This window comes from Apodemus sylvaticus, chromosome 4 (genome assembly GCF_947179515.1).
Source record: "Apodemus sylvaticus chromosome 4, mApoSyl1.1, whole genome shotgun sequence".
In the NCBI taxonomy this organism is placed as follows: Eukaryota; Metazoa; Chordata; class Mammalia; order Rodentia; family Muridae; genus Apodemus; species Apodemus sylvaticus.
In genome coordinates this window covers 79,193,845-79,221,557 of record NC_067475.1, presented here as the reverse complement: position 1 = coordinate 79,221,557, position 27,713 = coordinate 79,193,845, and the positions used below count along the sequence as shown (strand labels likewise).

The following is a 27,713-nucleotide window of genomic DNA, read 5'->3' as shown; positions in this document are numbered from 1 at the left end:
GGTGGGTCGCTGGTCCGCGGCTCGGCGGCAGCTATCGCGAGATTTGATGGGTGGAGGAGGAGCCATCTCAGGCAGCCGCCTCACAGCGATGGCGGCCGAGCAGGGCCGGCGGCAGTGGCGGCTGCGGGTACAGCTGGAGACGGCAGTGGAGGCGCCAGTGGTGGGTGGCGGGGGCCTGTGACCAGGAGGTGCCCCCGGGCCCAGGCACCATGAGCCAAGGCCCTCCTCCAGTGGAGAGCAGCGAACCCGAAGCAAAGGTCCTCCACACCAAGCGGCTTTACCGGTGAGAGGGCCGGGGTGTGTGTGCAGCCGCGGCGGGGAAGCGGGGCCGGCGAGGGGCGGGGCCTGCGGCGGGCGGGCCGGGCGAGGGCGGGGGTGCAGGGGGGTGCAGCGGGGTGCGGGCGGGCGGCCGTACCGGGAGGAGCTGGGAGAATTGGCTGGGTAGGGGGTCGGAAGCGTGCGCGAAAACCCTTGCCTCCGTGAGCGTGGCGTGCCGCGGGGCTTTGCGGAATTGGAGAGATCGGGTGGGAATGGGAGGCTGGAAGGGTTGGGGAGGTGAAGACGGGGGTCACAGGTGGAAAAACCCCGAAAGGAACTAGTGCTCAGAACCCCGCAGAGCCAGGGGTTTACTGGAAACAGCCTTGGCCGGAATCCACCCAAACTGGTTCAGGTCCTTGATTTGCCCCTTTCGCTATGTGACCTTGAGCCTCAGTTTCTTCTTCCTTAAAAGGAAGGATTTGCCGGGCGGTGTTGGTGCCGCACGCCTTTAATCCCAGCACTTGGGAGGCAGAGGCAGGCGGATCTCTAAGTTCTAGGACAGCCAGGACTACACAGGAAACCCTGTTTCCAAAAAACAAACCAAAAAAAAAAAAAAAAAAAAAAAAAAAAAGAAGAAGAAGAAGAGAGAAAGAAAGAAAGGAAGGATTTGAGGCTGGAGTGATAGCTTAACCCTGGCTGCTTTTCCAGAGGTTCCTGGTTCAATTCCCAGCACCCACATGGCAGCTCATTAACTGTAACTCTATGAGATCTGACACTCGAACAGACATACATGCAGGCAAAACACCAGAGCACAAACATTAAAAATAAATCTTTTTTTAAAAGAAATCTCAACTTATATTTTTAAAAAGGTTTGATTTGAATACACTGTGAAATTCGTTATGACTTACATTTTTTTGTGGGCCCTGAGTGCAAATAAAGGCTAGAAAAGGCTAGTTATGTTGGCCTGGAAGGAGGATTTTGGGTCCATAGTTCCAGGCACCCGGTGACTCAGTTCCTCCTTATAATCTTATGTCCACAGTCTCTTGTGTAGGTAGAACATAGATCCCAGAGCTGAGTCACAGTAAGAGGAAGATGGAGACCAAGCTGAGTTTTCTCAGCTTCCCATTTACCTCAGGCCTCAGGTACTTTTCACTGCCCCTGAAAAAGCCAAGAGCTGCTTAATTCATGTGCCATGCCTCTTCTGGCCTTGTAAGCTAGAATGTGAAAGGGGGTGCAGGCTCACTGGGAAATAGGAAGGTGATGCCCTGGCTTTCTACCAAGGGGCCCCAAGCAGTAGTCCCTAGGCTGAGGAGTTCTCTGGAGATGGCTTGTGTAACTAGTAATGCTGCTAAGTGCTGAGCTGCCTGTCAGACAGCGTGGGCAGAGTGCGATATTCCTTACTTGTCTCCAGCCTGGGGGATGGCTCTGGGCAATCTGATTGTGTCAGGCCAGCTTTCTCAGTTTCTCAAGCTTTTCTTTCACAGGACCTACAGGTTGAGCTGGTGTGTTTGCTTGCGGTATATGGCTTGTATGTATTTGTGTGTATTGGTTATCTGTGATTGTGTTGGTTTTGAGGAGGGTAACTGATTGAGGCTGCCAGTTTTGTTAGGTTTTGTTTGGGGTGTGTGTGTGTGTGTGTGTGTGTGTGTGTGTGTATGTGTGTCTGTGTGTGTCTAAGGTACTGGTGATGACACTCAGGCTTTTTTAAGATTTATTTATTATTTGTAGGTACAGTGTAGCTGTCTTCAGACACACCAGAAGAGGGCATCAGATTTCATTACAGATGGTTGTGAGGCATCCTGTGGTTGCTGGGATTTGAACTCAGGACCTTTGGAAGAGCATTTCAGTGCTCTTAACCCCTAAGCCATCTCACCAGCCCCAACATTCTGACTTCTAATAAATATGTTAGACTGTGGAGCTGTCATTGAGCTTCAGAAAATTGGAAAAACTCCTGAAGCTACTTATCTACAAATAGAGCATTTTGATTTCTTTTAAGGCTATCTGAAGAAAAAAAGGAAGAAAGGGGTTGCTGGGGAATCTAAACACCAATTAATTTATTAGGTTAATTAACTCTACTTGTTTTAGAAATATTTGTACAACATTGATTTGAGTCAAGACTAATTTTTGTGGTTTTTCAAAGGGAGATTATAGATTTGTTTGTTTGTTTCTTGAGCCCTGGAGGTCTCTCTATAGACCAGACTGGGCTCGAACTAACTCAAAGATAAGCCTGCTTCTGCTTCCTGAGTGCTGAGACTAAAGGCGTGTGCCCTGGTGAGATTATAGTTTCTAGAATTCCCAGATTCTCTTTGGAGCTTTCTAGAATACTAGGCATTTTTCTTTTCTTTCTTTCTTTTTCTTTTTCTTTTTTTAAGAGACAGGGTTTCTCTCTGTGTAGCCCTGGCTGTCCTGGAACTCACTCTGTAGACCAGGCTGGCCTCCACCTGCCTCTGCCTCACAAGTGCTGAGATTAAAGGTGTGCACCACCACTGCCCGGCCAGACCTATACTCTTATTAAATCTGCCTGTGGCACTGAAGCCCCCTTTGGGCTCAGGATATGTAGACAGGACAACCACTTGAATTTGAACTCAAGAGTCTGAAAACAGCAAGATCCTGTCCCCAACAAATAAACTCACCCTTGCCAAGGGACTAAGCTGCTGCCTCTGGCATTGAGGTCCAGCTTGGCGGAAGGGCTTGGCTCTCACTTGTAGGTAGCCTGAAAGGTGACTGAATTCCAGAATACTGAGTTCTCAAGCTTGTCTGCCAGAATGCTTGGATTTCCAGCCTACCAGTCAGCTGGGTGCTGTCAGTCATTTGGCCCTGTGTAGGGTAGCTTTTAGTAGTGTGCTTGCTGCTGGGTCATACAGAGCCCAAGCCTGCTGTGGTCCACTTTCTCTGGCCTAAGAGCACATCTTGGTTTGTTCCGGTGCCATCAGTCTGTGTTTGGATGGCCTTTGTGTTCACAGCAGAGCTTAATTTGCCTGCTTCCATAGCTACTACCTGCCAGCCTCTTGTGTTTACCCTTCTAGTGAAGAGCCTGCTTTGGGGATCTCTGGGCATCTTATTGTACAGTTTCTGTGGCTGTCTTTGCTGTGGTGGCTCACTTGCCTCTTATCTTTGGAATCAAACACCTCAAAATAAATAGAGATGAAATTAGAACCCATGAAGTCTAATTCCAAGCCTACAACCTTTTTGGATGTTGTTGGGGTGTTTGCTTGCTTAGGTTTGGTTTTGGATTTTTCAGGGGAGGGGGTTTCTCCATGTAGCCTTGGTTGTTCTGAAAATTGCTCTCTAGACCAGGCTGGCTTTGGGACTCAAAGATATGCCTGCCTCCACCTCCAGAGTGCTAGGATTGAAGGCATGCACAACCACCCACCTGTGTGTGTTTGTTTGTTTTTTAGACTTAAAGATTTATTTATTTATTTATTTCATGTATGTGAGAACACTGTTGCTGTCTTCAGACACACCAGAAGAGGGCATCAGATCTCATTACAGATGGTTGTGAGCCACCATGTGGTTGGCTGGGAATTGAACTCAGGACCTCTAGAAGAGCAGTTGGTGCTCTTAACCACTGAACCATCTCTCCAGCCCGCCTGTGTTTGTTTTGACACAGGGTCTCACTATTCCCTGGCTGGCCTGGAATTTAATATGTAGACATGGCCCTGATACAGCTCCCCCACCTCCTTCCTGCATGCTGGGATTGAGGGTGTTATCACTGTGACTGGCCAAGCCGGAAGTCTTTGACATGTGGTCTTGCTATATAGCTTGGTTTGGCCCAGAACTTGCTGTATAGCTCAGGCTGCTCTGGAATTGAGAGAATACAGTTGTAGTGCTGGGGTCCCAGGTGCCACACTCATTCTGAAGCACTCTTTTGTCTTTTTAGTCAGGGTTTCTCTGTGTAGCCCTGGCTGTCCTGGAACTCACTCTGTAGACCAGGCTGGCCTTGAACTCAGAAATCCACCTGTCGCCGCCTCCCAAGTGCTGGGATTAAAGGCGTGTGCTACCATTGCCCAGCTTGAAGTGTTTTTTTAAAATGTTCTGTTCATCCATTTTGTATGTCCATATGTGTGTGGGTGGGCATGCTTGTGCCATTAAGGGCAGAGCCTGTGTGGTGGTTAGAGGACAACTTCTGGGAGTCAGTTTCCCTCCCTCTACTGTGTAGGTCTCAGGGATAGAATTGAGGTCATCAGACCTTATCCAAATGACTTAACCCTTAATTGAGCCACATTTATTTATTTGTGTATATGCACACACAGCATACTTCACATTGAATTTGTATATCACTCAAAAAAATCTCAGGACAGAATTCAAACTTAAAAAACACCCTTATATTTCATAAGTTACATGTACTCCGTCTTTCCTCATCCCTTTATATTTAGCTCTTATTCTCTTTTATACTATACCCATGGCACATTTGTTTATGTGTACACACAGCCACATACATACGTGTATATACACGAGATTTTGAATATGAGAAATGTGTTTTTTTTCCTGAGGCCTCTGATTCTTTGTGATAATGAGTAAAGATTAATAAGTGCGCGCGCACGCGAGCGCGCGCGCGTGTGTGCGTGTGTGTGTGTGTGTGTGTGTGTGTGTGTGTGTGTGTGTGTGTGTCTTTGCTTCCAGAAGATCTGGATTCCAGAGTTGAATCTTAAAACCAGTCGTTCACAATAACCTCTCACTCTAACCCCAGAGAATATGTCACCCTCTTCTGGCCTCCGTGTGGGTATATGTGTGTGCGCACCTCCAGCCATGACACTCACCTGGAGTCCCAACAACTTGTGGGAGTTGTTCTCTCTTTTCACTGTGTGGGCTCCAGAGTCAGACACAGGTAGGTTATCAGGCTTGATGGCAAGTGTTGCTGGCCATGGTGCCTGGGTTTGTGAAGGATGTTTACAAAGTATAGACATTGACATGTGGGGGTTGTGCCTGTGTGAGTCGGTCACAGCCATGTCCACTTTATTTGCGTGCTTACATTCAGACTCAGATCCTCACATTTGCACAGTAATTGTTCTCACCATTGAGCCATCCTCCCAGCCCAAGAACACCTTTCTTTTATGTCAGAGGTAATAAATGCTTATATAAGAATCCACTCTTCTGTATTGAATGTTTACTCAATGCTAAAGCTGTAAGTGGATCATTACATTTAAATCTTATAATACCAGCCGGACAGTGGTGGCTGGCGCATGCCTTTAATTCCAGCATTTGGGAGGCAGAAGCAGGCGGATTTCTGAGTTCGAGGCCAGCCTGGTCTACAGAGTGAGTTCCAGGACAGCCAGGGCTATACAGAGAAACCCTGTCTTGAACACCCCCCCCCCAAAAAAAAATCTTATAATACCTGTATTACCTGTATTATGTGACTTTATTTTATTTGGAATTTGGTTTTTTGAGACAGGGTTTCTCTGTATAGCCCTGGCTGTCCTGGAACTCACTCTGTATACCAGGCTGGCTTTGAACTCAGAAATCTGCCTACCTTTACCTCCCAGAGTGCTGGGATTACAGGCATGTGCCATCACCGCCCGACTGTGACTCATTTTGTTAAAAACCTTTAAGAGGCTAGGTAATTTGCCAGGGTTAGAGCCTTAGATCTTCTGTGTCTGGAAGTCTGTACTCTTTGAATTGTGAGAGTTTTGCACCTTAATACTGTTGACATCATGAGTAGGGTAATTTTCTTAAACTGGGCCTTGCTACATTGCCCAGGCTGTTTTTGAAGTCGTCATTGTAAATAATTTTGCCTTAGCCATTGAAGTTATGGTTACAGATATATACCACCATGACTCCCAGAGGGTAGTAGAGGTAATTGTGGTAGGCTCTTCTGTGTATCAGAAAATTTTTAGCAGAATCCGAACTAAATGCTAATAGCACCTCCCTCAGGCAGGAAGACAGATAGTGTCCTTTTTATTTTTTTATTTATTTTTATTTTTTATTTTTTTTTTTGGTTTTTTGGATTTGGTGTTTTCAAGACAGGGTTTTCTGTATAGTCCTGGCTGTCCTGGAACTCACTCTGTAGACCAGGCTGGCCTCGAACTCAGAAATCCGCCTGCCTCTGCCTTCCAGAGTGCTGGGATTACAGGCGTGCGCCACCACTGCCCCGCTCAGATAGTGTCTTCTTTATTGCCACATCCCTTGAGTGGGGCTGCTGTATCAGATTGAAGCCTGCCTCTTCATTTCCCTAACCCTCAGTCTTCCCTTCCATTTTTCTCCCTTCCCTCTCCTCCCCATTTCTTTAGAATCTGTACTCTGGCACCCAAAGTGAACTGTGCATAAGACTCAAGGGCTCTTTGTTCCCCACAGGGCTGTGGTGGAGGCTGTGCATCGGCTAGACCTCATCCTTTGCAACAAAGCTGCGTATCAGGAAGTGTTCAAACCAGAGAACGTTAGCCTGAGGAACAAGTAAGCTGGAGACTGGGGCTGTAGCGTGTGACTGCTTCCCTGCCTGTCTCTGAGTAACTCTGCTGGATATAAATTAATGTACATTACCTTTAACATCCTGACCTCATAGTACACTAATGAACCATGAACTCTGGCTTCCCTGAGAGAACAGATGAGAATCCTTCATTCTGTCTGCAGCTTGTACATCCACTAGGCTGGGGCCATAAAAATGGCATTTGAATTGCAGGGGATCGGTCGTCATGTGAAGGGAAAAAGGAAATTAGACCAAGAAGAGACTGGAGAATGAAGAGTGTTGAACTTCTTACTATTTCCTGTTTCCATTGCTGTCTCTTGGAGACTCCTTGCCTTCCTAGGCAAGAGTCATTACACTAACATCTCTTGGGAGGCCGAGATCTGTTGGTGTTAGTAATAGCCATGCCTTGCCCTGGCCTCTGTGGGTTCTTCATCAAGGGATGACAGTGCCACATGCTCCCTTATCCCCCCAGGCTGCGTGAGCTCTGTGTGAAGCTTATGTTCCTGCATCCAGTAGACTACGGGAGGAAGGCCGAGGAGCTGCTGTGGAGAAAGGTATACTATGAAGTTATCCAACTTATCAAGACTAACAAAAAGGTAAGGGCCTAGGGTGCGGGTGAAGCTTGTTTAAATGGTGAAGCTGAAGAGGTGGAGAGCTAGGAAAGTGGGGCAGTGCATGCTTGGAGGGGTCACACAAAACCAAAACTGGAGAAAGAAGGGATCTTGTAACGTGAGAGGTCCAGTAACGCAGCTCTAAGGCTGTGGGGTAACTTGTGTGGGAAGAGAGGTGTGCTTGAGATTTTAGAGCCAAGAAGGAAAGAGAGATTTCCTCAGATGAACAGGTTGCAGCAGAGGGAGTGGCACTCTGAGCTTATTTCTTTACTTTCCTGGTCCCCAGCACATCCACAGTCGGAGCACCTTGGAATGTGCCTACAGGACTCATCTGGTCGCTGGCATTGGCTTCTACCAGCATCTCCTTCTCTACATCCAGTCCCACTACCAGCTGGAGCTGCAGTGCTGCATTGACTGGACCCATGTCACTGATCCTCTCATAGGTCAGTGACATGCTGAGGAGTGGACTCTTGTCCTGCATTGTCCTCGGGGTTTGACTAACTAGTAACCAGCGAGGCAAGTGGGGCACCGTCAGATATAGGAGTAGATTTCTGTAAGAGTAGATTTCTCCAAAAGGGCATGAGTTATTTACAGTGACTCTCTTAAAGAGCAGAGGCCCGGGGCTATGAACTGATGTGGAGGCAGAAGGGGGATCAGTGTCTAGTGTAGCTCTGCCAGTGTAGTTCTGCCAGTGCTGTAGCTTTTTATTTATTTATTTATTTTTGTTTTTCCGAGACAGGGTTTCTCTGTAGCCCTGGTTGTCCTGGAACTCACTCTAAAGACCAAGCTGGCCTCGAACTCAGAAATACGCCTGCCTCTGCCTCCCAAGTGCGGGGATTAAAGGTGTGCGCCACCACCACTCAGCCCCGCTATAGCTTTTAACTTTGGGGGTTGTTTTGAATATTTTGTTGAAGTTTTGGAATCTTTAGAAATGTTGGGAAAATGCTGACAGTCTTTGCAGAAGAGCAGCTGCTGAGATCCTAGCAGCTGTGCCTTACTTTCTTTGTCGTTCTTGTCCTCCCTTTAGCTCAGTTACCCTTAGAGGCCGGCCCTTCCTCCATCTCTCCTTGGTCTCTTCCCTCCCTCCTCCAGAGTCTTGACCCACCTTTCATTAAGAGGTAGACTTTTACCTACTATCTGACAATGTTCTCGTCAGAAGCACAGCATCTGTGCTTTGTTTACTTAAAATATAATTTAAAAACAGAGGAGCTGAGTAAAGTGCTTGCTGCAGAAGCTCACAGACCTGAAATGGGGTCCCCAGCACCCATATGAAAACCCAGGTTGGAGGTTGCAGGTTTGTAATCACAGCTCTAGGAAGGCAGAGACAGGAAGACCCCTAAGGTTTGCCTGCAGCCAGTCTAGCTGACTTGGTAAATGGGCTAGTGTGAGGGCTTAGTGAGTTGAGACATTTGCTGCCAAACCTGCTCTCCTGAGTTCCTTCCTACATGACAGAAGGAAAGAATCAGTTCCCAGAGGTGGTCCTCTGGTTTCCACATGTCGTATGCCATGCGTGCCTCCACTCGCATATCATACACACGTAAGGTATGTAAATAATAAACAATAGTAAGGGAAGGTGGGGCACACATGAGGAAGGCACTCAGCCTCTGCATCTGCCCCTCTACATGCCGTTCTCACAGACATGCATGTGTACACACAGGGCTGAGGGACTGCAACTCAGTGCTACAGTGCTTTTCTGACCATGGGAGGCCCTAGATTACAGCCCTCATACCACAAAACCACCACAAGATTAATGTGCAGTTAGTATATATGTGCTTAACCAGAAAGCCAAAGGGTTCACAGCCTCAGAATTTACTTGAGATGGTCAGGTCCCAGAACACTGCCTATTTCTTTTTGGTGTTTTCTTCATTCAGCCAAGTAGAGAGTCCACAGGAACATCAGGAAAAGTTTTTCAGAGTGGGTCTTTGCAGGGGACTTGCAGAGTCACAGGGCTTGAAGGTCTGGTTTCCAGAGCCAGGCTGCTCTTCAAATCATCTTTGTTTTGTTTTGAGTCAGGGTCTCATTATTTATCTCTGGCTGTCGTGAACCTCATTCTGTGGACCAAGCTAATCTCAAACTCCAGAGATACACCTGCTTCTGCCTTTCAAGTGCTAAAATTAAAGGCGTGCACCACTCTACCTAACTATGTGTCAGACAGAGGACCCCTGAGTGAAGAAACCCTCAATCTACCATGTCTCTTTGAATCTTTTTGTTAATTTGTTTTAAGACAGAGTTTTTCTGTGTAGCCCTGGCTGTCTGGAATTCACTCTGTAGACCACCCTGATGTCCACTTGCCTCTGCCTCAAAGTCTTGGGATTAAAGGTGTACACCTCCATTGCCCTGCTCTATCTTTGACTCTTAGAGCACACGGCACACGTTCTACCTTGACATAGGTAGCTTTTTTTTTTTTTTTTTAGATTTATTTATTTATGTCTTCAGACACCCCAGAAGAGGGCATCAGATCTCATTTCGGCTGGTTGTGAGCCACCATGTCGTTGCTGGGATTTGAACTCAGGACCTTTGGAAGAGCAGTCAGTGCTCTTAACCACTGAGCCATCTCACCAGCCTGACATAGGTAGCTTTGACACAGCTCTTCCCTTGCCTCTGTCACTAGAGCCTCACCTCTTCTTTCTGGTAGACATCCTAGGTTGACTTTTCAGAGGACCTTCCTCTTTGAGGGACTTCTTTCCTTTGTGCCTCTGAGTGTCTACCTGCCTCCTGAATATGTGTACTCAGTTCTGTAAGACAGTTCCAAGGCTGGACCTCCTGAATATGTGTACTCAGTTCTGTAAGACAGTTCCAAGGCTGGACCAGCATCTCCTCCTCTTTTCTTCTCTTAAATGACATTTCCCCTAGGTGTGTGTGAGGGGGCTGGAGGAATGGGCTCATAAATTAATATCTGTCTATCCCCCCACGCTCCTCTTTCAGGATCCAAGAAGCCAGTGTCTGCTTCAGGAAAGGAGATGGATTGGGCACAGATGGCATGCCACCGATGTCTGGTGTACCTAGGGGATCTGTGTAAGAATCTTTACCTTTCATTTTTTTCTGCTTTGGGCTATAGCAAAAGTCCAGGCTGCTTCAGTTGATGGTATCATCTTTAAATATATATATATTTTAAAGATTTAGAATAGATATATATTCTAAAGATATTTAAGATTTATTTTATGTATGTGAGTACACTATTGCTGTTTTCAGACACCAGAAGAGGGCATTAGATCCCATTACAGATTGTTGTTAGCCACCATGTGGTTGCTGGGAATTGAACTCAGGACCTCTGGAAGAGCAGTCAGTGCTCTTAACCGCTGAGCCATCTCTCCAGCCCGATCTTTTATATATTAAATATCTGAGGAAACAGTTGGTAACAGTGTTCTATCTTTCACTGCCTGCCAGTCAGTTCTCTGTGGAGAGCTAGGAATGGGGAAATAACTTTGATATTTGAAGTAGTCATTATTACTATTTCAGTAGGTCAGGAAAATTGTAACTTGGGTCCTTCCCCTCTTTGGAGGCTTTCTGTTATGTCTCTGGTCCCTAGGTGAGTTAGAAATTGAGCATCAAGAAGCTCAGAGAGCACTCACTGCATGCTACTGAGACTGGAAAGGTGCTCTCTTGCTTTATAGCCCTGAGTTTCTAGTCTTTGTAGACATCCATTCCTTATTGAGCTGCAGTTGTGGACTTGCTGGGAACATTATATGTCACTGACCTGAAGCACCCTTGGCTCTTCCCTGCCACACTCCTGGTCTGTTCACGGTCACTAGTGTGCACAGAGTCTACTGTTTCACATTAGGTGGACCAGAATCTTCTTGTAGAATTAACCAGTTACATTCCAGAACCAAATACCAGAGATCTTTGCAAGCAATTATACTTTGAATCTATCAGTAAGGAAGAGTCAAGCCAGACTTGGACTATGTCAAAGATCCTACAGCCTGGGTCTTAGTTTTTATCTCTCTTCCCCAGGCTCCTTATAGCTTTTAGGGTAGACTCTGATGTGGGAGAGGGCTTTCTACAAACACAGTGCTTTTCTCTTCCTTTCTCTCTCATGTAGCGCGCTATCAGAATGAATTGGCTGGTGTGGACACCGAGCTGCTAGCTGAGAGATTCTACTATCAAGCCCTGTCAGTAGCTCCCCAGATCGGTGAGTCTCCTTTTCCAATGTACTAACCAGAGCATCGTGAAGAGGTGGGCAGTTCTCTTGGTCAGAGAGGCATTGTGCTCGTTTCTCCAGGTCCTTGATTCTCCTGCTTTTATATCTCATGGGTGTAAGTCTTCCCCTGTGTGACACACAGAAGATGGAGGAAAGGGAAGAGAAAGGGATAAGTTTTAGAGAAGAAGGGGGTAATGGCTCCTGTCTATGAGTTCTGTAGAAAGAAGAAATCAAGTATCAGCTTGCCCCATGGAAGGTGTAGTAAGACAAGGGATAGGATTCTACACAGGGCCTGGGGCTGTAGCGGAGTTGGGAGAGTGCTTGCCAGGCATGCACAAAGGCCCTGTGAGTGATCTCTGGCACTGCAGAGGCCAGGCCCAGGAAATAGCAATGCTTGAGAGGTATGATTTGGAAGATCATAAGTTTAAGGTTTTACTTGACTGTATACCAAGTTTGAGATCAGCCTGAGGTATGAGATCCTATCTTTCTCTATTTTAAAGATACCATTATAGACAGAAATGGGGATTCACATGTAGGGTGTAGTTAGGAGCTCAGACATTAAACTGAGCTAGAAGAAAGGAGAGGGCTCTGTTGTGGATAGCCCTGGGCTTGTATTTTGATGCCAATTCCACTCCTCAGAGGGGCTGCAGATGAGGAGTTGCCTTGTGAACCCTCTCCCTACCTTAACTTTTCAATAAAGTTAATGATTGAGTCAATGATTGGGCAGGAGGAAGTGGGAGGGGCTGAGAGTCTAGGGGAGGAGCTACTGGAGATCAGCTGGGGGCCTGGAGAAACCCTCAAGTTATATGGGATGATAATAGATGGAAATAGAGTAGTGTAGTGGGAGATGTGCCCAATCTAGGCTTGTAGCTTGTTTGTTAACTGTTTGAGTTGAGCTTTCTTTTACTGGGGAATTGGGTTGGAAACAAAGTAGCAACAGGGCTCTATTAAAGAGCTGCAGTGTTACTGAATGGGTACAGCCCAGGGTTCAGGTAGTCCTGGAAACCAAAATGGAATGATAGCAAGAAAGGCTAGTGACCTCTTAGAGGAGCGAGACTGGTGCTGGCCATCTGATGTTCCAGCTCTGCTGGCGCTGGCCCGAATTTTACTGCTGGAATCTCTGACAACCTTGACTGATTGAATTTTCTTTGTTTCCAGGAATGCCCTTCAACCAGCTGGGCACCCTCGCAGGCAGCAAGTATTACAACGTGGAAGCCATGTATTGCTACTTGCGCTGGTAAGTGTTTTCTGGCTCTTCCCCAAGCCCTGCAGTCCTGTGTCCGTCTCTGCTTTCTCACATCTCTATTTCTGTTTCTCCATCTTTCTCACCAGTGTCTGGCTATAGTAGGGCCATGCTAGATTGAGGGTCTCTTCATTCAAGGGAACCCTGACATAGCCCTCAAGCGTTTTACAGAGCCACATGGATTTATGGGCCCTTGAGATGTTAAGATAAGACTCTTGTGGTAAATATAAAGTTTTTCTTTTGTTGTTCCCATGTTGGTTGGTTTGTGAGGTAGGATCTTGCTGTGTACCTGAGGCTGTCTTAGATTTCACTGTGTAGTCAAAGCTGACCTCACACTGGCAGTGATCTCCCTCCTTCCCTCCATCTCCAGAATGCTGGGGTTTAACTATGTCTACCATAGTAGCCAGGACTGCTGACTTTCTGTAGAAGGAAATTTGCCTTGTTTTCTTTTTTAAATCATTTAAATTTGGTTTTGTTTAATTTTCCATACTTTATATGTACAAGTATTTTACCTATATGTATGTATGTTTTTACCTTTCAATTATACCTGGTGTCCAAGGAGATCAGAAGAGGGCATCAGATCCCTGAAACTCGAGTGGGAAATGGTTGTAAGCAACCTTGTGAGTGCTAGGAATCGGAAGTACAAGGATCAGGAGTTTGAGGCTAACCTTAGCTACGAGGGACCCTTTTTTTTGTTTTGTTTTGTTTTGTTTTTTTGGTTTGGTTTTTGGTTTTTTGGATTTGGTTTTTTCGAGACAGGGTTTCTCTGTATAGCCCTGGCTGTCCTGGAACTCACTCTGTAGACCAGGCTGGCCTCGAACTCAGAAATTCACCTGCCTCTGCCTCCCAGAGTGCTGGGATTACAGGCGTGGGCCACCACCGCCCGGCCAAGAGACCCTTTCTTAAGAAAACACTACCAAGACAAATATGTCACATAGTGCCAAAGTCATTGGTTTTGTAATGAGATAGGTTTTCATTGAGGATTCAGTACTACTGTGTGCCAGCTGTATAACCTTGGATGGTTTGTTCTTGCAGGCTCTTTTTAAAGAAATCTTTATCTGTAGATAGTGTTAGGGTGCATTGTGCACCCTGCCCAGGCTAAGTGTTGAAGCACTAACAAATTCTGCAGGTGAATACACTAGCCTGCTGCTAAACTGAGAGAGTAGGAATGTTACCATTTTTACTTGAATCAGTCTCTCTCTCTCTCTCTGGCTGTCTATCTGTCTTTATGTGTGTGTATCCGTCCATCCCTGTCTCCTCAGGAAAGATGACTGAGTTTGCATAAAGAAATCTGAAATGCCCTTTATTTGCTGGTAATGGTTTCTTAAAGCCCCAACAGGTGACCTTTCCCATTTCCTCCTATCCCCTGTCCAGATGCAGTAGCTTACCCCTGTTTCTCCTTCAGCATCCAGTCAGAAGTGTCCTTTGAGGGAGCCTATGGGAATCTCAAGAGACTATATGACAAGGCAGCCAAAATGTACCACCAGTTGAAGAAGTCTGAGACCAGGAAGCTCTCCCCTAGCAAAAAGCGGTAAGTGGGGCCTATGGGGAGGAGGAGAGGGGGCTCTTTTTGCAGTGGCTGTGGTGGGACTGCAGGGACTCTGCAAACCTTCCACATGTGCCCTGGCTTCCTCTCATTTCAGATGCAAAGACATTAAGAGGTTGTTGGTGAACTTCATGTACCTACAAAGCCTGTTACAGCCCAAAAGTAGGTGAGTGGAAGTGAGCGTGAACGGGAATGGCATCACCGCTCCTAACCACGATCAGGAAGGAACATTTGTGACTGTGCTTCCTGTGGGAACGGCTCAGCCTTGGTGCTCTTTGGCCATCTGGCTTACTAGATGCTAGGGGAGTGACCAAGTGACTGAATCGACACCCATATTCATTTGCATTTTAAGGGCTGTGCTCATACTAGGAAACATCAATTTCGTCTTCTTTTAACATCAGCTCCCCCAGACCCCCAATCCCCACAGTGTCTACTCCAGTCAGTCTTACATGTGACCCTTGGTGGCCTGAAACTTGCTATGTAGCTATGTGGATCAGGCTAGCCTTGAATTCACAGAGATCTGCCTGCCTCTTCCCCACAAGTGCTGGGATTAAAGGCATGTGCCAGGGAGGCAGAGGCAGGTGGATTTCTGAGTTCGAAGCCAGCCTGGTCTACAAAGTGAGTTCCAGTGATCGATCCTTCGATTCATTGACTGGTTCGCTGGCTGGCTGGCTGGCTGGCTGGCTGGCTGGCTGGCTGGCTGGTTGATTTGATGTACTGGAGATTGAACCATGGCTGTATGCATGCGTGGCTAACACTTTACCCTTGAACTACATTTGAAGTTCTTTACCAGCCCCACCTATCACTGACATCCCTTGTTCCTCCTGCTGTTCCATAGCTCCGTGGACTCAGAACTGACCTCACTTTGCCAGTCAGTCCTAGAGGATTTCAACCTCTGCCTCTTCTACCTGCCCTCCTCACCCAGCCTTGGTCTGACCAACGAGGATGAGGAGGAGTGTGAAAGCGGATATGCGTTCCTCCCCGACCTGCTCATCTTTCAGATGGCCATCATCTGCCTCATGGGTGTGCACAGTTTAAAGAGAGCAGGTACCCCTTACCATGTCCCTTTGCTTGCCACTGTCCTGTTGGCAGTGTAGTCACAAGACTTCCTTCTTGCCTGGTGTGTGGAGTCAGGGCCAGGGAAGCCTATTGATAGGACCTGCTATGAAGGAACAGGCAGCTCCACTCCCCTAAACCCCTCCATAGTCAGGCCTAGTCTTCAGGGTCCAGGCCTTGTTACTGGAGCACTTAGACAGTCCAGAACCCTTTTTGGCAGAGGTAGTAGGAGAGGCAGCGCTAGTAACCCAAGGTTCTTGTTCTTGTGGGAACAGTCCTAAGGCCAAGGGAGAAGAGCTAGATAAGAGAGAGGGTGCACCTACATGAAAGGTGTGCATGAGCTGGGACGTGCTGCATTGTGGGAAGGTGGATGCTGTTCCAGAGACTTGAGAAACCTTGTTTACTGTAGAACCAGCTTTGAAGAGTAGCTGGGTCATTGGTTGAGTTGACAGCAGGCAGGACAGGTTGGAATTGATGGTGTTTACTCCTGCTCTCCTGGTTTTAGGATCCAAACATTATAGTGCAGCCATTGCATTCACCCTGGCCCTCTTCTCCCACCTCATTAATCATGTCAACATACGGCTGCAAGCGGAGCTGGAAGAGGGCGAGAACCCCGTCTCAGCTTTTCAGAGTGATGGCACAGGTTCGAGGCTGGGGAAGCGGTGCCTGGGAAGTTTACCTGGGACTTGGGGGAGTCAGGAGGGAACTGCATACTCAGTGGGGGGCGGGGAGAGAGGGAAGCATGTTCCAGCTTAGGTTGTTTTCTGTTCCTCTCCCCTGATTTTCCTCTTTACACAGATGAACCAGAGGTAAAAGAAGCTCTAGAAAAAGAGGAGCCAGAGCCTGAGCCTCCCACCGCGGTGCCCCAAGCTGATGAGGGTAGAAAGAGCCGTAAGCACTCCCGACTCTCTTGTCTTCGTCGTCGCCGCCGCCACCATCCTCCTAAAGCTGGTGATGACAGTGACCTGAGTGAGGGTTTCGAATCAGACTCTAGCCATGACTCTGCCCAGGCCAGTGATGGCTCAGACAGTGGCTCTGACAAGAGCCTGGAAGGCAGGGGCACTGCTTTTGATGCAGAGACAGACTCAGAAATGAACAGCCAGGAGTCCCGGTCAGACCTGGAAGATATGGAGGATGAAGAGGGGACACGGTCTCCAGCCCAGGATCCCCCTCAGGCCAGATCAGAGGTTCCAGATTCCCTCAATGGCCCCCTGGGCCCCAGTGAGGCAAGCATTGCCAGCAACTTACAAGCCATGTCCACCCAGATGTTCCAGACCAAGCGCTGTTTCCGGCTGGCTCCCACCTTCAGCAACCTGCTCCTGCAGCCCACCACGGAACCGAACAGTGTAGCCAGTCACAGGCCTTGTGTCAACGGGGATGTGGACAAGCCTTTAGAACCAGGTGCCTGGGTCTGTCTGTCTCCTGCTTGAGGCCTTGTCTTGAACTCACCCTTGGGCTTTGCTGTCACTCAGGAGTCCTTGTCCTGTGCACAGACTCATTTCCAGCCTCCTACACGTTTGCTGTCTTGCTGCCTTCCACTGCAGATTGCTCTGTGGCTTTCCTCTCTTCTCTCCTCATCCCGGAGATTGTGCTTCCCTCCCTCACGGCATCCAGCTCCCTCCAGGCTCCCAGACGCTGGACATAATGTTCCTTTCACAGTAGTATATTTGAGTGACACTAGGTGTTACCATTGTGTAGCCTATCTCTGTGGGGCACTAGGCTCGGCTGCTTTGGAGTGCTGTCTTCTTTTCTTTGCTCCTGCCCGGGAAGCCGCCCTAGAAACGCATGCATGCCGGCCGGTGTTACACCACTGAGCTGCTCTCCAGTGGCCAGGGTGCTGTCTTGCCTGCAGTTTAGCAATCTGTAGTGGAAGAGCTGCCATCCCTGTTCTCAATGCTGTCTTTGTTTAGGATGCCTCCTTTGTCTGCGGCATGTTAGAACATGTTCCTTCTTGTCTTTTTTATTTGTTTTATTTGCTTTTTTATTTGTTTGTTTGGTTTTGTTTTGTATTTTGAGACAAGTCCAGACAAGTCGGGACTGTGTATCCCTGGCTGTCCTGGAACTCACCTGTAAACTGGGCCTCAAACTCAGAGATCTGCCTGCCTCTGCCTCCTATGTGCTGGGATTAAATGCATGCACCACCTTGCTTGGCCACATAAATCTTTAGAAAGAATAATGAGTGCGCGTGGGATTGGCTTGAGGCCAATGAGGTCTGCTCCTTGTAGGTTACCTTTGCCGTCTGTCCCGCTGCAGCCACCACTGCTGCTGTCCGCTGCGACCTTACTGCGTACCTGTCTTGAGACTAGACTGAACTTTAGGAGAGCTAACTGACACATCTTCTGTTTGTATTCCTAGTGCCTGATATGGGGGTGGAACTTTTGAGATTTAAGAAATTTTAAGTGAAGTCAGATATCATGCTACATGCTTTTAGTCCCAGCAGGAAGCTCTTGGTTTAAATGTTAGTGGGCCTGGAGTAATGGGGCACGGATTTGACCATGACTGGCTGTAATGTGAGGGTAATGTTCTCTGAAATGTTGGAACCTGTTGCCAAATGCTGTTACCCTGTTTTTTTCTCCTTTGCCCAACCCAGCCTCTGAGGATGGCTCGGAGTCAGAGGGGAGCGAGTCCAGCAGCCGCTCCTGTCGCAATGAGCGCAGCCTTCAGGAGAAACTGCAGGCCCTGATGGCAGAGGGCCTCCTTCCTGCTGTGAAGGTCTTCCTGGACTGGCTGCGGACCAACCCTGACCTCATCATCGTGTGTGCGCAGGTGTTTCCCCCTCATCCTAATCTTAGGTCCTGAAAGGTTGGCAGGGTGATGAGATAGGAGGGGTCTAGGCAGCTGTGGTGATCTGCTAAGAACCTGACTGGCCCGGCAACAGTAGGCATGATCATGTCCCTCACAGAGTATGGCCAGGGGACAGAGAGGAAGCCACTCATTCTGCTTTATTCTCCCAGAGCTGGCATAATAACTGGCATTGTGGGTAATTCGGGGGACCAGACTCAGTGACCATGAAAGAATACAGAGGAAAGAGAGATAGTAAAGCAGAAGGCAGCAACAGAGATGGGAACTTGGAGCAGATTTGCGGCTTTCCAGCAAAGATGGAGACTTAAGAGATCAACTCTTAGGACAGTGCTGTCAGGCCTGCTGCCATAGGGGCCGCCTGGGGCCCGCGCCACCTTGGGACCAGAGGCTCGGCCGTGAGCTTCTTGTTTCGGGCTTGTGCTCAATAGTAGAGTCTAGTTCTATAAAGGTCCTGCTCCCTTCCCGTGAGCTTCCATTAGGTCGAAGCTAGCTCCTGGCTCTCACTTTCACAGTCCAGAAAGCAGCTCCTGGGGCAGCCCTACGGTCCCATTTCCCAGTCATCCACGAACTCTTGTGTTGGTAACCTGCCTGTCAAGTCCCTGTGGGCCTAGTAACACAAGGCCTCGGGCATGATGCATGCCCTCTTACTGCTGTTCTGCATTGTCAGTGGCTGCAGAGTCCTCCTTTTCCTCCCCAGAGCTCTCAAAGTTTGTGGAATCGCCTGTCTGTGTTGTTGAATCTGTTGCCAGCATCTGGTGAACTCCAGGATTCTGGTGAGTGGGGCCCTAAGAGTATTCTTCCCTCTCACTGGCCCCATCCAAGCTGGTGGGGCCCCATCCTGTAACTTAGCTTTAGGGATAAGTGCCTCCCTCTCACATAGCAGTCAGCATGTGGTCCAGGCCTCTCCAGTTTCCACACCACTGCTCCTAGTGAGCTGGTGGTCTCGTGTGTGAAGAAGTGTGCCTGGGGAAGGCGTGGAATGGGTAAGAACAGAGAGGAGTCTGGGAGCCAGGGTTGTCACAGTCCTCTCCGTGCTGCGTGCAGGCATTGAGGAGTGCCATCAGAGTTAATGAGGTCATCCCTTTCCTGCTCCCCAGTAGAACTGTGACTGGCCCGAGCCTGCTGCTCTTCTGGAGCCCTTCTCTCCTTCCCATCAAGGGTCTCCTGGGCTGGCTGTCCTTGTTCACCTGTCCTACTTTCTCCTCCATCTTTCCAGCTTTGATGTCTGTCCTTCCCCTTCCAACCATCTGTCTGTCCTAGGGCCTGTCCTGTCTCAACCTGGTAATTCCTGCAGGAGGTTTGTACCTCCTGTGTGGTCATTCCCCAGGGCACTGCTCTGATGCTCTCCTTCTGCCTAGGCCTGGCTCTGTGTTCTGAAGTCCAAGGTCTCCTTGAAGGCTGCGAACTGCCTGACCTCCCTGCTAGCCTGCTGCTCCCAGAGGACATGGCACTGCGTAACCTCCCTCCTCTGCGGGCTGCTCACAGACGCTTTAACTTCGATGCAGACCGGCCCCTGCTCAGTGCTTTAGAGGAGGTAAGGGACTTGCTTCATGCCACAAGACCCGGGCTTTTGTCACACAGGGCAGCACAGCAGGATTGTCAAGGCGACAGGTTTATCTTGACAGGTGTCTCTTTTCCATTCTCCTCCTTCTACTGAGGGCAAAGCAAGTTAATCAGGACTTGGAATCTTCAGCCTCTCTTGGCCAGCCCAGAACTGGGCCTCAGTCTGACCAGCAGAACCAGAAAGAACATCCTTTGGTCAGCAGCTTTTTCCCTGGAGTCTCTTACCGCACAGGCCATCTGGGGGCAGCAAAGGGAAGGCCAGCCAGCCAGGCAGGCAGGCTACTGAGTTTTCTTGGCCCCCTCCTGGCTGCTTCTTCCACAGCCAGAGAAGCCTGGCTGTACTTGGTTTTATATTTTAGGATTCTGGGTCAGATTCATATCTTGCAGGGAGGAGGCAGAGTTTTACTGACCAAAAAAATTGAGAAGTGTGATCCTAGTTAGTAAGTTTCTCTTGCTTACATTTGCGAAGCTAAGAGCCTGAGGAGAGGTGACATTAGAACCCAAGTCCTGAGACCTCACTCCTTGACCAGTCTTTTTTTTTTTTTTTTTTTGGTCGTTGGTTTGCTGTACTGGGTATCCAATGGCTCCACACCTGCCGGGCACATGCTGGGCTGCTCAGCCCTCTTCGGAGACTCTGGGCCCTGCTAGCCTCTTCCTTTGCTGCAGATAGTAGTTAGTGGTCTGCCTTCCCCACTCTCCAGACCACCTGCCTTTCCAAGGAGCCCTTCTGCTGGGAGGGTGACAGGGTGGCAGGCAAGTGAGAGCAAAGGTTGTGGCAGGGGCTGCTGAGAGCCTGCTCAGATCTCAGACGGGCTGGGTCTCCCTTCTCCCCACAGTCGGTGGTGCGCATTTGCTATATCCGCAGCTTCGGGCACTTTGTTGCTCGCCTACAAGGCAGCATCCTGCAGTTCAATCCAGAGGTCGGCATCTTCGTCAGCATTGCTCAGTCTGAGCAGGAGAGCCTGCTGCAGCAGGCCCAGGCCCAGTTTCGTATGGTAAGTCAGCCTTCCCTTCCCTGGAAATTCTTTCCATTGGGTTTCCTGAAGAACCAGAGTAAGGGGCTGAGCCACACTGGTGAGTCTCATTTGAAGGAGGCCACTTTGGAGGCCCAGCAAGGCCTAAGAAGTGTGGCTCCTGACCTCTCTTCAGTAAGTCTTGAGGCCATGTCTGTCACCACTGAGTCTGTGAAATAGACAAGTCAATGAAACTTGCTTAACTAGCTTCCTATCACGCACAAGTGCAGGAATACCTAGACTGAGCTCTGGGTGGGGAGGATGGGATGACGGTGCTTGCTCGCGCTGTCCTGGGCGAGGTCCGGTCAGCAGTGTTCCCATGCTCTTTCAGCAGAGGTTAACACTGGGGAATGGGACAGAATGTGGGGCTCAGATATGCTCTCATCCAAAGAGCGCCCTGCGTTGCCTGGCACAAGCCCTGAGCATTCACTCTTTCATGCTGGTCAGCGTTTGACGCAGGGCTTCGGGAATAAATGTGGCAGTCTCTTCACGTGTCCATGTACACCCTCGCGACCCTGGCAGTGCTGTCCTTCCTGAGCCCATTAGCACTAGTTCTTTGGTAGTGTTGGTGTCTGGCATGGGAATTATGTCCCTCGTGTGTCAGCCAGCCTTGGGGCGCTTCGCCAGGAGCCAGGAGCTTCAAGATCTCTTGTCTCATTGCAAAAGACATCTTGACAGCATGTCAAGGGGACGAGTTCTCCAGAAGCTCCCTTCCTTGCTTTAAGAACAAGCACATTTTTTACAAACAAAGCTTTTGTGTTAAGGCTTTTATTGGTGTCCTGAACAGGAAGTCGCGAGGGTGGAGCTACTGAAATAGTGGTGGGGAAGTTACACAGCTGCAAAGAAAACTTGGAGGATTTTTGCAGGCATTTTATTTAATAGCTCCCAAAGAGGTAGGGACAGTCAGTGTACCCTCTCACGTGGAGCTGGACGCTGTAGGCCGCACTCCTTCTTGCTCTGCCTAGGTCACAGACTTACCCCGAGGAGCTCGCCTCCTCCAGCCATCTCCCGCCATGCACCGAGCACTCTGCAGGCGCCCTGTCTTTTCACCCACGGCCTCCCCGTGTCAGGGTGCCTGGGTCCTCATTTTATGTCTGAGAAAACAAAGGAAAGGTCCAAGGCACCAAGTGCAGCTGGGTATAGGGCTCTGATGTCGTGGGCAGAGCCATAGTTCTTTGATTTGCCTCAGTTTTAGTCTCTTTTAACCATATTAGGGTTTTGGTCGTTATACCACCGTGCCTGGCACCAAACCTGACCACTCATCCTGACTGTTCCATGCTTAATTTCTGTGTGGTCCGTGTGCTTACCAGGATCTGTTGTCCCACTACTAAGTGTCTCTGGGCTTAGGAAATCTCTTGCAGGCCCTTCTGGAAAAGGCTTTCTCTTTCTGAGGCCAGGAGACCCACACTTGTCTGAGCTGCTGGCCTAGTGGCACCCTAAACTTCAGTTGATATGGCTCTTCCCTTCCTGCATTCAGGTGGATTCACGTACTTGCTCCGATTTCTGAGAGGATTACTCAGAGGCCTTGATTCCCTTTCCAGATCTTGGAATGCCACAGTGACAATTTAGCATAAAAAGTCAGGGGCTTGGGCTCCATTTCTGCATTAAAGAGGAGGGGACTTAGCTGGGCAATGGTTAATCCCAACACTTGGGAGGCAGAGGCAGGCGGATTTCTGAGTTCGAGGCCAGGATGGTCTACAGAGTGAGTTCCAGGTCAGCCAGGGCTACACAGAGAAACCCTGTCTCGACAAAACCAAAAAAAAAAAAAAAAAAAAAGAGGAGGAGGAGGAGGGGACTTTGTCCTTTTTGTACTCTCTGTTTCTGTGTCCTGGCCACCCTGTAAGGGTTTGGCCTCCATCAACTCTGCCTTCCTGGTCTTTCCTCTACCAGAGCTCTCCAGGGGCGTGGTTGGCTTTCAAGGCAGGGCAGTTCTTAACTGCAGGAGTCTGCAGTGTTGGAGTGGGTCTCACATAACCCTGGGATTATTATTAAGCCAAGCAACTGGGTTTGTAGAGTTGTCTGGTTTGGACTCATTAAAATGACATCTGAGGAACTTGGCTCACCTGAGAGCCACCAGGGTGCCAGTTACCTCCCAGGACAAGTGCGAAGGGTGCGGAACTTCATTTCTAAACTGAAAGAATTCCAGATAAGGTGATAATAATGGTCATTGGACATTTAGGGAAACTTGTGGCAGTGCTTAGAGAAACAGGGATGAATTGGGACCAGGGCGGAATGGCTTAGAGCATCCTAAAAGGGTTGTTCTTGGGCTGAGCCTCCCTGCTGGGAAAGGGGAGGATGTTGGTGTGCTGGGCAGAGGGGTCACTTGACAAGGCTGGCCTGCTGACAGCGTGTGTGCTAAGAGGGGAGACAAAACCTCTGAGCATTCTGCCTTCAGCAGTTCACTTACCAAAGAAGGAAGGCTGGGAGAAGGAAGGAGTGGGTGGGGCTGCTGGGCAGGCAGGAGCACAGCTGCAGGAAGGGGCACGGCTGCATGGTGGGCAGGTCTCTACTTGGGAAAACACTGGCAGGTCAGGAGCAGGCCAGGGTGCATGTGCTTGGTATCTCCTGAGGGGGACTGGCTAGGAAGAACAGAGGTCAGGGTCCATAACAACAGGTCGTGTCTTACATGCTAAAAATGTCCAGCCGTCTCCTCTACCAGGACTGACCTACCATGGGTCAGTCACAGGGGTTGTAGAGTGAATCAGAAAAGTTTCATTTTCCATGCCTCCCTTCCCTCCTGTAGGAGAGTCAAGGGACCTGACACGAACCAAGCCTAGTCCTCTGAGTGCAGAGGACGGACCATAGCCCTGCTTCTCCTAACTGTAGTTTCCTTGTAGGCAGAGGAGGAGGCTCGGCGGAACAGGCTCATGAGAGACATGGCTCAGCTACGCTTACAGGTGGGCAGTGTGCACGTCCTCCTGTCTTTGGTCTGGCTTTTGCTTCAGCCCATCCACAGATTTCCCTGCTGTGGCTCTGGCCCACTCCTCAGAGCTCCTTCCTGACCTGCAGACTGTTCTTCAGCCTCCTGCTCCTCGCCCGCTCTCTCTACCCCAAGCTCTGTGTCATGCACTTCCCCAAGGTCACTGTTGAAGAGACTCCTGTCTGCACAGCGGTAGATAGCAGGAGCTCTGTAAGCGCTTCCATGGTGCTGGCTGCCTAGTGTGTTCTCGACGCAGACCACTGGGCAGCTTCAACCACTCTGCCTTTTCTTACCAGCTCGAGGTCTCCCAGCTGGAAGGGAGCCTGCAGCAGCCCAAAGCCCAGTCAGCCATGTCTCCCTACCTCATCCCTGATACCCAGGCTCTCTGCCACCACCTCCCTCTTATCCGCCAGCTCGCCACCAGCGGCCGCTTCATCATCATCATTCCAAGGACAGGTGAGCTTACAGGGAGGCTGGCTGCAGACAGAAACCAAATAGGGACTGAGAGCCCCTCATGTCATGTGCTATGGTCACACCCGACCACTTGTGGAGTGCAGCCTCGGCATCTGTGTAAGCACTGCCGCAGAAGGCATAGGGATGGGCAAGGATGGAAATAGAAGTTGCTCAGCACATTGCTGGTCACTCTTTCAAAGAGCTCCTGGGACCCTGTGGTCATCACAGTCCCGCACATCTCCCCTCCCATACTGTGAGATTTCCTTCAGAGTGGTCTGCAGTGTGAGCTTACTGTCCTCTCCTTACCCACTCCTGCTCTGCCCACCAGTGATTGATGGCCTGGATTTGCTGAAGAAAGAACAGCCAGGGGCCAGGGATGGGATCCGGTACCTGGAGGCAGAGTTTAAAAAGGGAAACAGGTGAGGGGGAGTTCCCGTGTAGCTGGGGCCTTGGGCAGCCTGCTTCCATCATCTCTGCCCCACGCCTTGCTCCATGACTCGCATGCCGCTTTGGGAGGTCTCAGAATAGAGCCCTAGGGAGCCTGAGCCGCTGCCCTGTGTTTCTGAGGCAGACTCTGGACAGCACCTGCTGCGAGAAGTAACAGTTAGGGCCTGCTCCTGGCCCCGGTGCCTTTGAAGGCAGAGACACAGGGAAAAGCAGGAGCTCAGCCTAGGCCCCACCCTTCTTAGCTTTGGGACCGAGGGAGCAAGAGCAGAGAGCGCTCTCCTCCACCCTGTGCCTGGCCAGGAAACTGTACAAGGCCTGCTTGTTTGGAGGTCACCTCCAGGAGCTCTGGTTTGAAAGCATCCACTTCTGCTGCTTTCTGGCCCCTCCCCTGGGAAAAATCAGAAACTTGATGTTATCAGTAGAGAAAGCCAGCCCAGAGTCCAGAAAGCCACTTTAAAATGGCTCAAACAGCCTGTTGGGAGGGACACAGCTGCCCTGTCTCCCTGAGCTGACAGGCCCTGCCCAGCTACAATGGCCTGCTTTGTGTGAGGCGCCCTCTCTATCCCTGCCCTACCTTTGTGATCTCCTTTGCAGATACATTCGTTGCCAGAAGGAGGTGGGAAAGAGCTTTGAGCGGCATAAACTGAAGCGGCAGGACGCTGATGCCTGGTAACGTGTCAGCCCTTCTCCTTAGAACCTGTCAGGAGCTGCCTTGCTAGCCCCTCTCAACTCCCCTACCCTTGGAGTGGAATAGGTCAGAGCCTCATGGTTGCAAAGTTGCTTTAGCTCAGAACCCTTCCCTCTTGAGCAGAGATCCTTAGCTACACCGGCTAGCACGAACACCAAGCCAGCTCCTGTGACCCACCGCCACCTGTTCTCTCTTCTCTCTTAGCACTCTCCCAGTCTCTAGCTTGCTCTGTCTCCTGGAGAGTCAGGTTCAAATTATGGCAATGCCTGACCTTGTTCCCTTTACCCCACATTCCCAGGACTCTCTATAAGATCCTGGACAGCTGCAGACAGCTAACTCTGGCCCAGGGGGCAGGGGAGGAGGACCCAAGTGGCATGGTGACCATCATCACAGGCCTTCATTTGGATAACCCCAGTGCACTCTCTGGGCCCATGCAGGTGAGTCACGCGGGGGCTTGGGGGCTTGGTCATCTTCAGACCCTCCAGACAAACTGTCCTTTTTCTGCCATTTCCCTCTCCTGGCCCACTATTTAGTTCAGGTTAGCCCTCATAGTTCTTCCTCTGCCATTCCACAGGCTGCCCTGCAAGCTGCTGCACATGCCAGTGTGGACGTCAGAAATGTTCTAGACTTCTACAGGCAGTGGAAGGAGATTGGTTGAGACTGGCCTCCAGGCCCTGCCGTGGGGCTGACTCCAGATTTCTCCTGTTCTCCCTGGCGACCAGGACCACCACCTGTAGTCACCCCACCACATGCAGACTCAAGCAGGCAAACAGGAAGGAAGGCCAGCTGCACTGAGGCTGCAGGGAGGGCCCAGGAGCCAGCGGGGAGGATGGGGGCCCTGTTGCCAAGGCGAGATCAGGAAAGTGAGGGGAGTGCTTGGAGGAGGAGTGGCGGTGGACCCCTGGCCAGCCTTCCACCTTCTCCCTGCAGGCCCCAGGGCAGGGCAGGGCAGGCATGGGTGTCTGCATTTCATTGGAGTAGTTCCTGGACTTCTGAGAGGGAAGGACGACCTAAGGGCCCTGTCCTCACCCAAGATATAGGGTGGGTGGGGCTGGGAGTTTTGACCCCCTAGCTCTCAGGGAAGAGTTGGGAGATACTGAGTGTCTGCATGGTTCTCTGCAGACCCCACCCATCCTCAAGGACCCCTCATCCCTTGTCTCTCATGGGGAACAGGGCAGCTCTGGCGCCAGCTGTGGGGGCTCTGAGGGAAGCAGGGCCTGCACACTTGGAGGCCCCACTTCTCTGCTGCTGCCCAGCTTCCAGGCGCACTTAGGGTGCGGGCTGCACGCCAGCAGTCATCCCTTCCCTCCAGCTCAGTCACTGTGCTTTGTGCTGGGATGAGGGGTGCCAATGAGGGAGTGGAGGCCAAGGCCACCCCTGTCACCATTCGGGGAGGGCCGGAGGGAGGGTGGCCGAGGCGAGATCCCTGGAAGCCGGGTAGTCGGGACCTCCTCCATCCTGGACTGCCCTCTGTTTGCTCGTCCCCAGGACCAGAGCCCTGGAAGGCTAAGCGCAGGCTGGCTTTTGGCGTGTCAAATGACACAGGTGCAGAGATCATGAATAGCTCAGGGGCAGAATAGCACCCTGAGAGCAGAGCTGTAGGGGAGGCTCTGGCCAGGGCCACCCCAGTTCTACCCCTTAGGCTGGAAGCAGAGCATAGCTGGGGCTGGGTTCTTTTTTGCCTCCCCCGCCTTGTCCCAACTGGCCTAGCTGCTTTGGCTGTGCTTAGAGGAGCTGGCTTCCTGCCTTCCATAAGAAAGAAGGTCTGGGAAAACCAGGGAACAGTTGGGGTTACCACATTTCCAATTCTGGCAGACTTGAGACTCAAGCATCACTTAATAAAGACCCCCTTCCCAAGTCCATGCTGCCTACTGTGTCTTCTGTACAGGAGCTTTGCTGGGGCTGGATTTGATGTGCTAGGCAAGTGCTACACTGTTTGAGAAATAATACACCTCCTTAGTGAAATTCACTCTTCATACTTAGAAAAGAGAGCGGGCCAACTGAGGCCAAGGCCCAAACAAGAGTCAGCCTTGATGGGGCTGGAGAGATGACTTAGTGGTGGAAAGCACCTAAGCTCTTGCAGAGGACAGATTTTAATTCCTAGCGCCTACATGGTGGCTCACAGTCCCATGTCTAGGGAATCTGCTGCCATGTCCCACTTCCATTTGCACCAGACATACATGGTCAGGATTTATCCAGGCAAAACACAAGCACAGGTTGACCTTGAACTGAAGATTTTACTAACATTTTGTTTATGCATGCCACATTGTTGTCCTTAAGTTCCTTTCAGGTCCTGACCCCAGGTTACACTTAAACAGAAACAGACTGTGACCATTTAGGCAGAAGGGGAATTTACACATCAAAAATAATACAGATTGCCAGGATTGCACCCAAGTTTTTGATTTGGTTTGGTTTTTGTTTTGTCTGGGTTTGTTTTGGGTTTTTTGTTTTTTCCAGACATAGCTGTCCTGGAATTCACTCTAGACCCCAAACTAAGAGATCTGCCTATATCTGACTCTTGAGTGTTGAGACTAAAGGCATGTGCGCTGCCGGTGATATATTTTTGAATATT

The 27,713-nt window shown here is 49.9% G+C and overlaps 1 protein-coding gene across 2 annotated transcripts; it reads left to right on the top strand.

Moving 5' to 3' along the window:
- Positions 1 to 77: 77 nt before the first annotated feature.
- Positions 78 to 27,001, top strand: Smg5 (SMG5 nonsense mediated mRNA decay factor). 2 transcript variants are annotated; one of them, XM_052180144.1, is made up of 22 exons: positions 78 to 283; positions 6,550 to 6,648; positions 7,134 to 7,215; positions 7,559 to 7,715; positions 10,198 to 10,287; positions 11,312 to 11,401; positions 12,569 to 12,647; positions 14,059 to 14,184; positions 14,297 to 14,365; positions 15,038 to 15,246; positions 15,761 to 15,898; positions 16,054 to 16,656; positions 17,846 to 18,021; positions 18,755 to 18,830; positions 19,416 to 19,591; positions 20,457 to 20,615; positions 23,471 to 23,530; positions 23,850 to 24,009; positions 24,335 to 24,425; positions 25,048 to 25,122; positions 25,440 to 25,578; positions 25,716 to 27,001. In XM_052180144.1, the coding sequence occupies exons 1-22, from the start codon at positions 210 to 212 to the stop codon at positions 25,797 to 25,799; spliced, it is 3,012 nt and encodes a 1,003-aa protein (XP_052036104.1). In that variant the 5' UTR covers positions 78 to 209; the 3' UTR covers positions 25,800 to 27,001. The 2 variants fall into 2 exon arrangements, with proteins under 2 accessions (XP_052036104.1, XP_052036103.1); XM_052180143.1 differs by having other exon boundaries at positions 7,134 to 7,257.
- Positions 27,002 to 27,713: the final 712 nt, after the last annotated feature.

Coding starts and splice junctions, on each gene's coding strand:
- Smg5 (XM_052180143.1), top strand. CDS start 210: ATGAGCCAAGGCCCTCCTCCAGTGGAGAGCAGCGAACCCGAAGCAAAG. Junction 16,657..17,845: donor GGACAAGCCTTTAGAACCAG/GTGCCTGGGTCT, acceptor TGCCCAACCCAG/CCTCTGAGGATGGCTCGGAG. Junction 20,616..23,470: donor CCCAGGCCCAGTTTCGTATG/GTAAGTCAGCCT, acceptor GTTTCCTTGTAG/GCAGAGGAGGAGGCTCGGCG.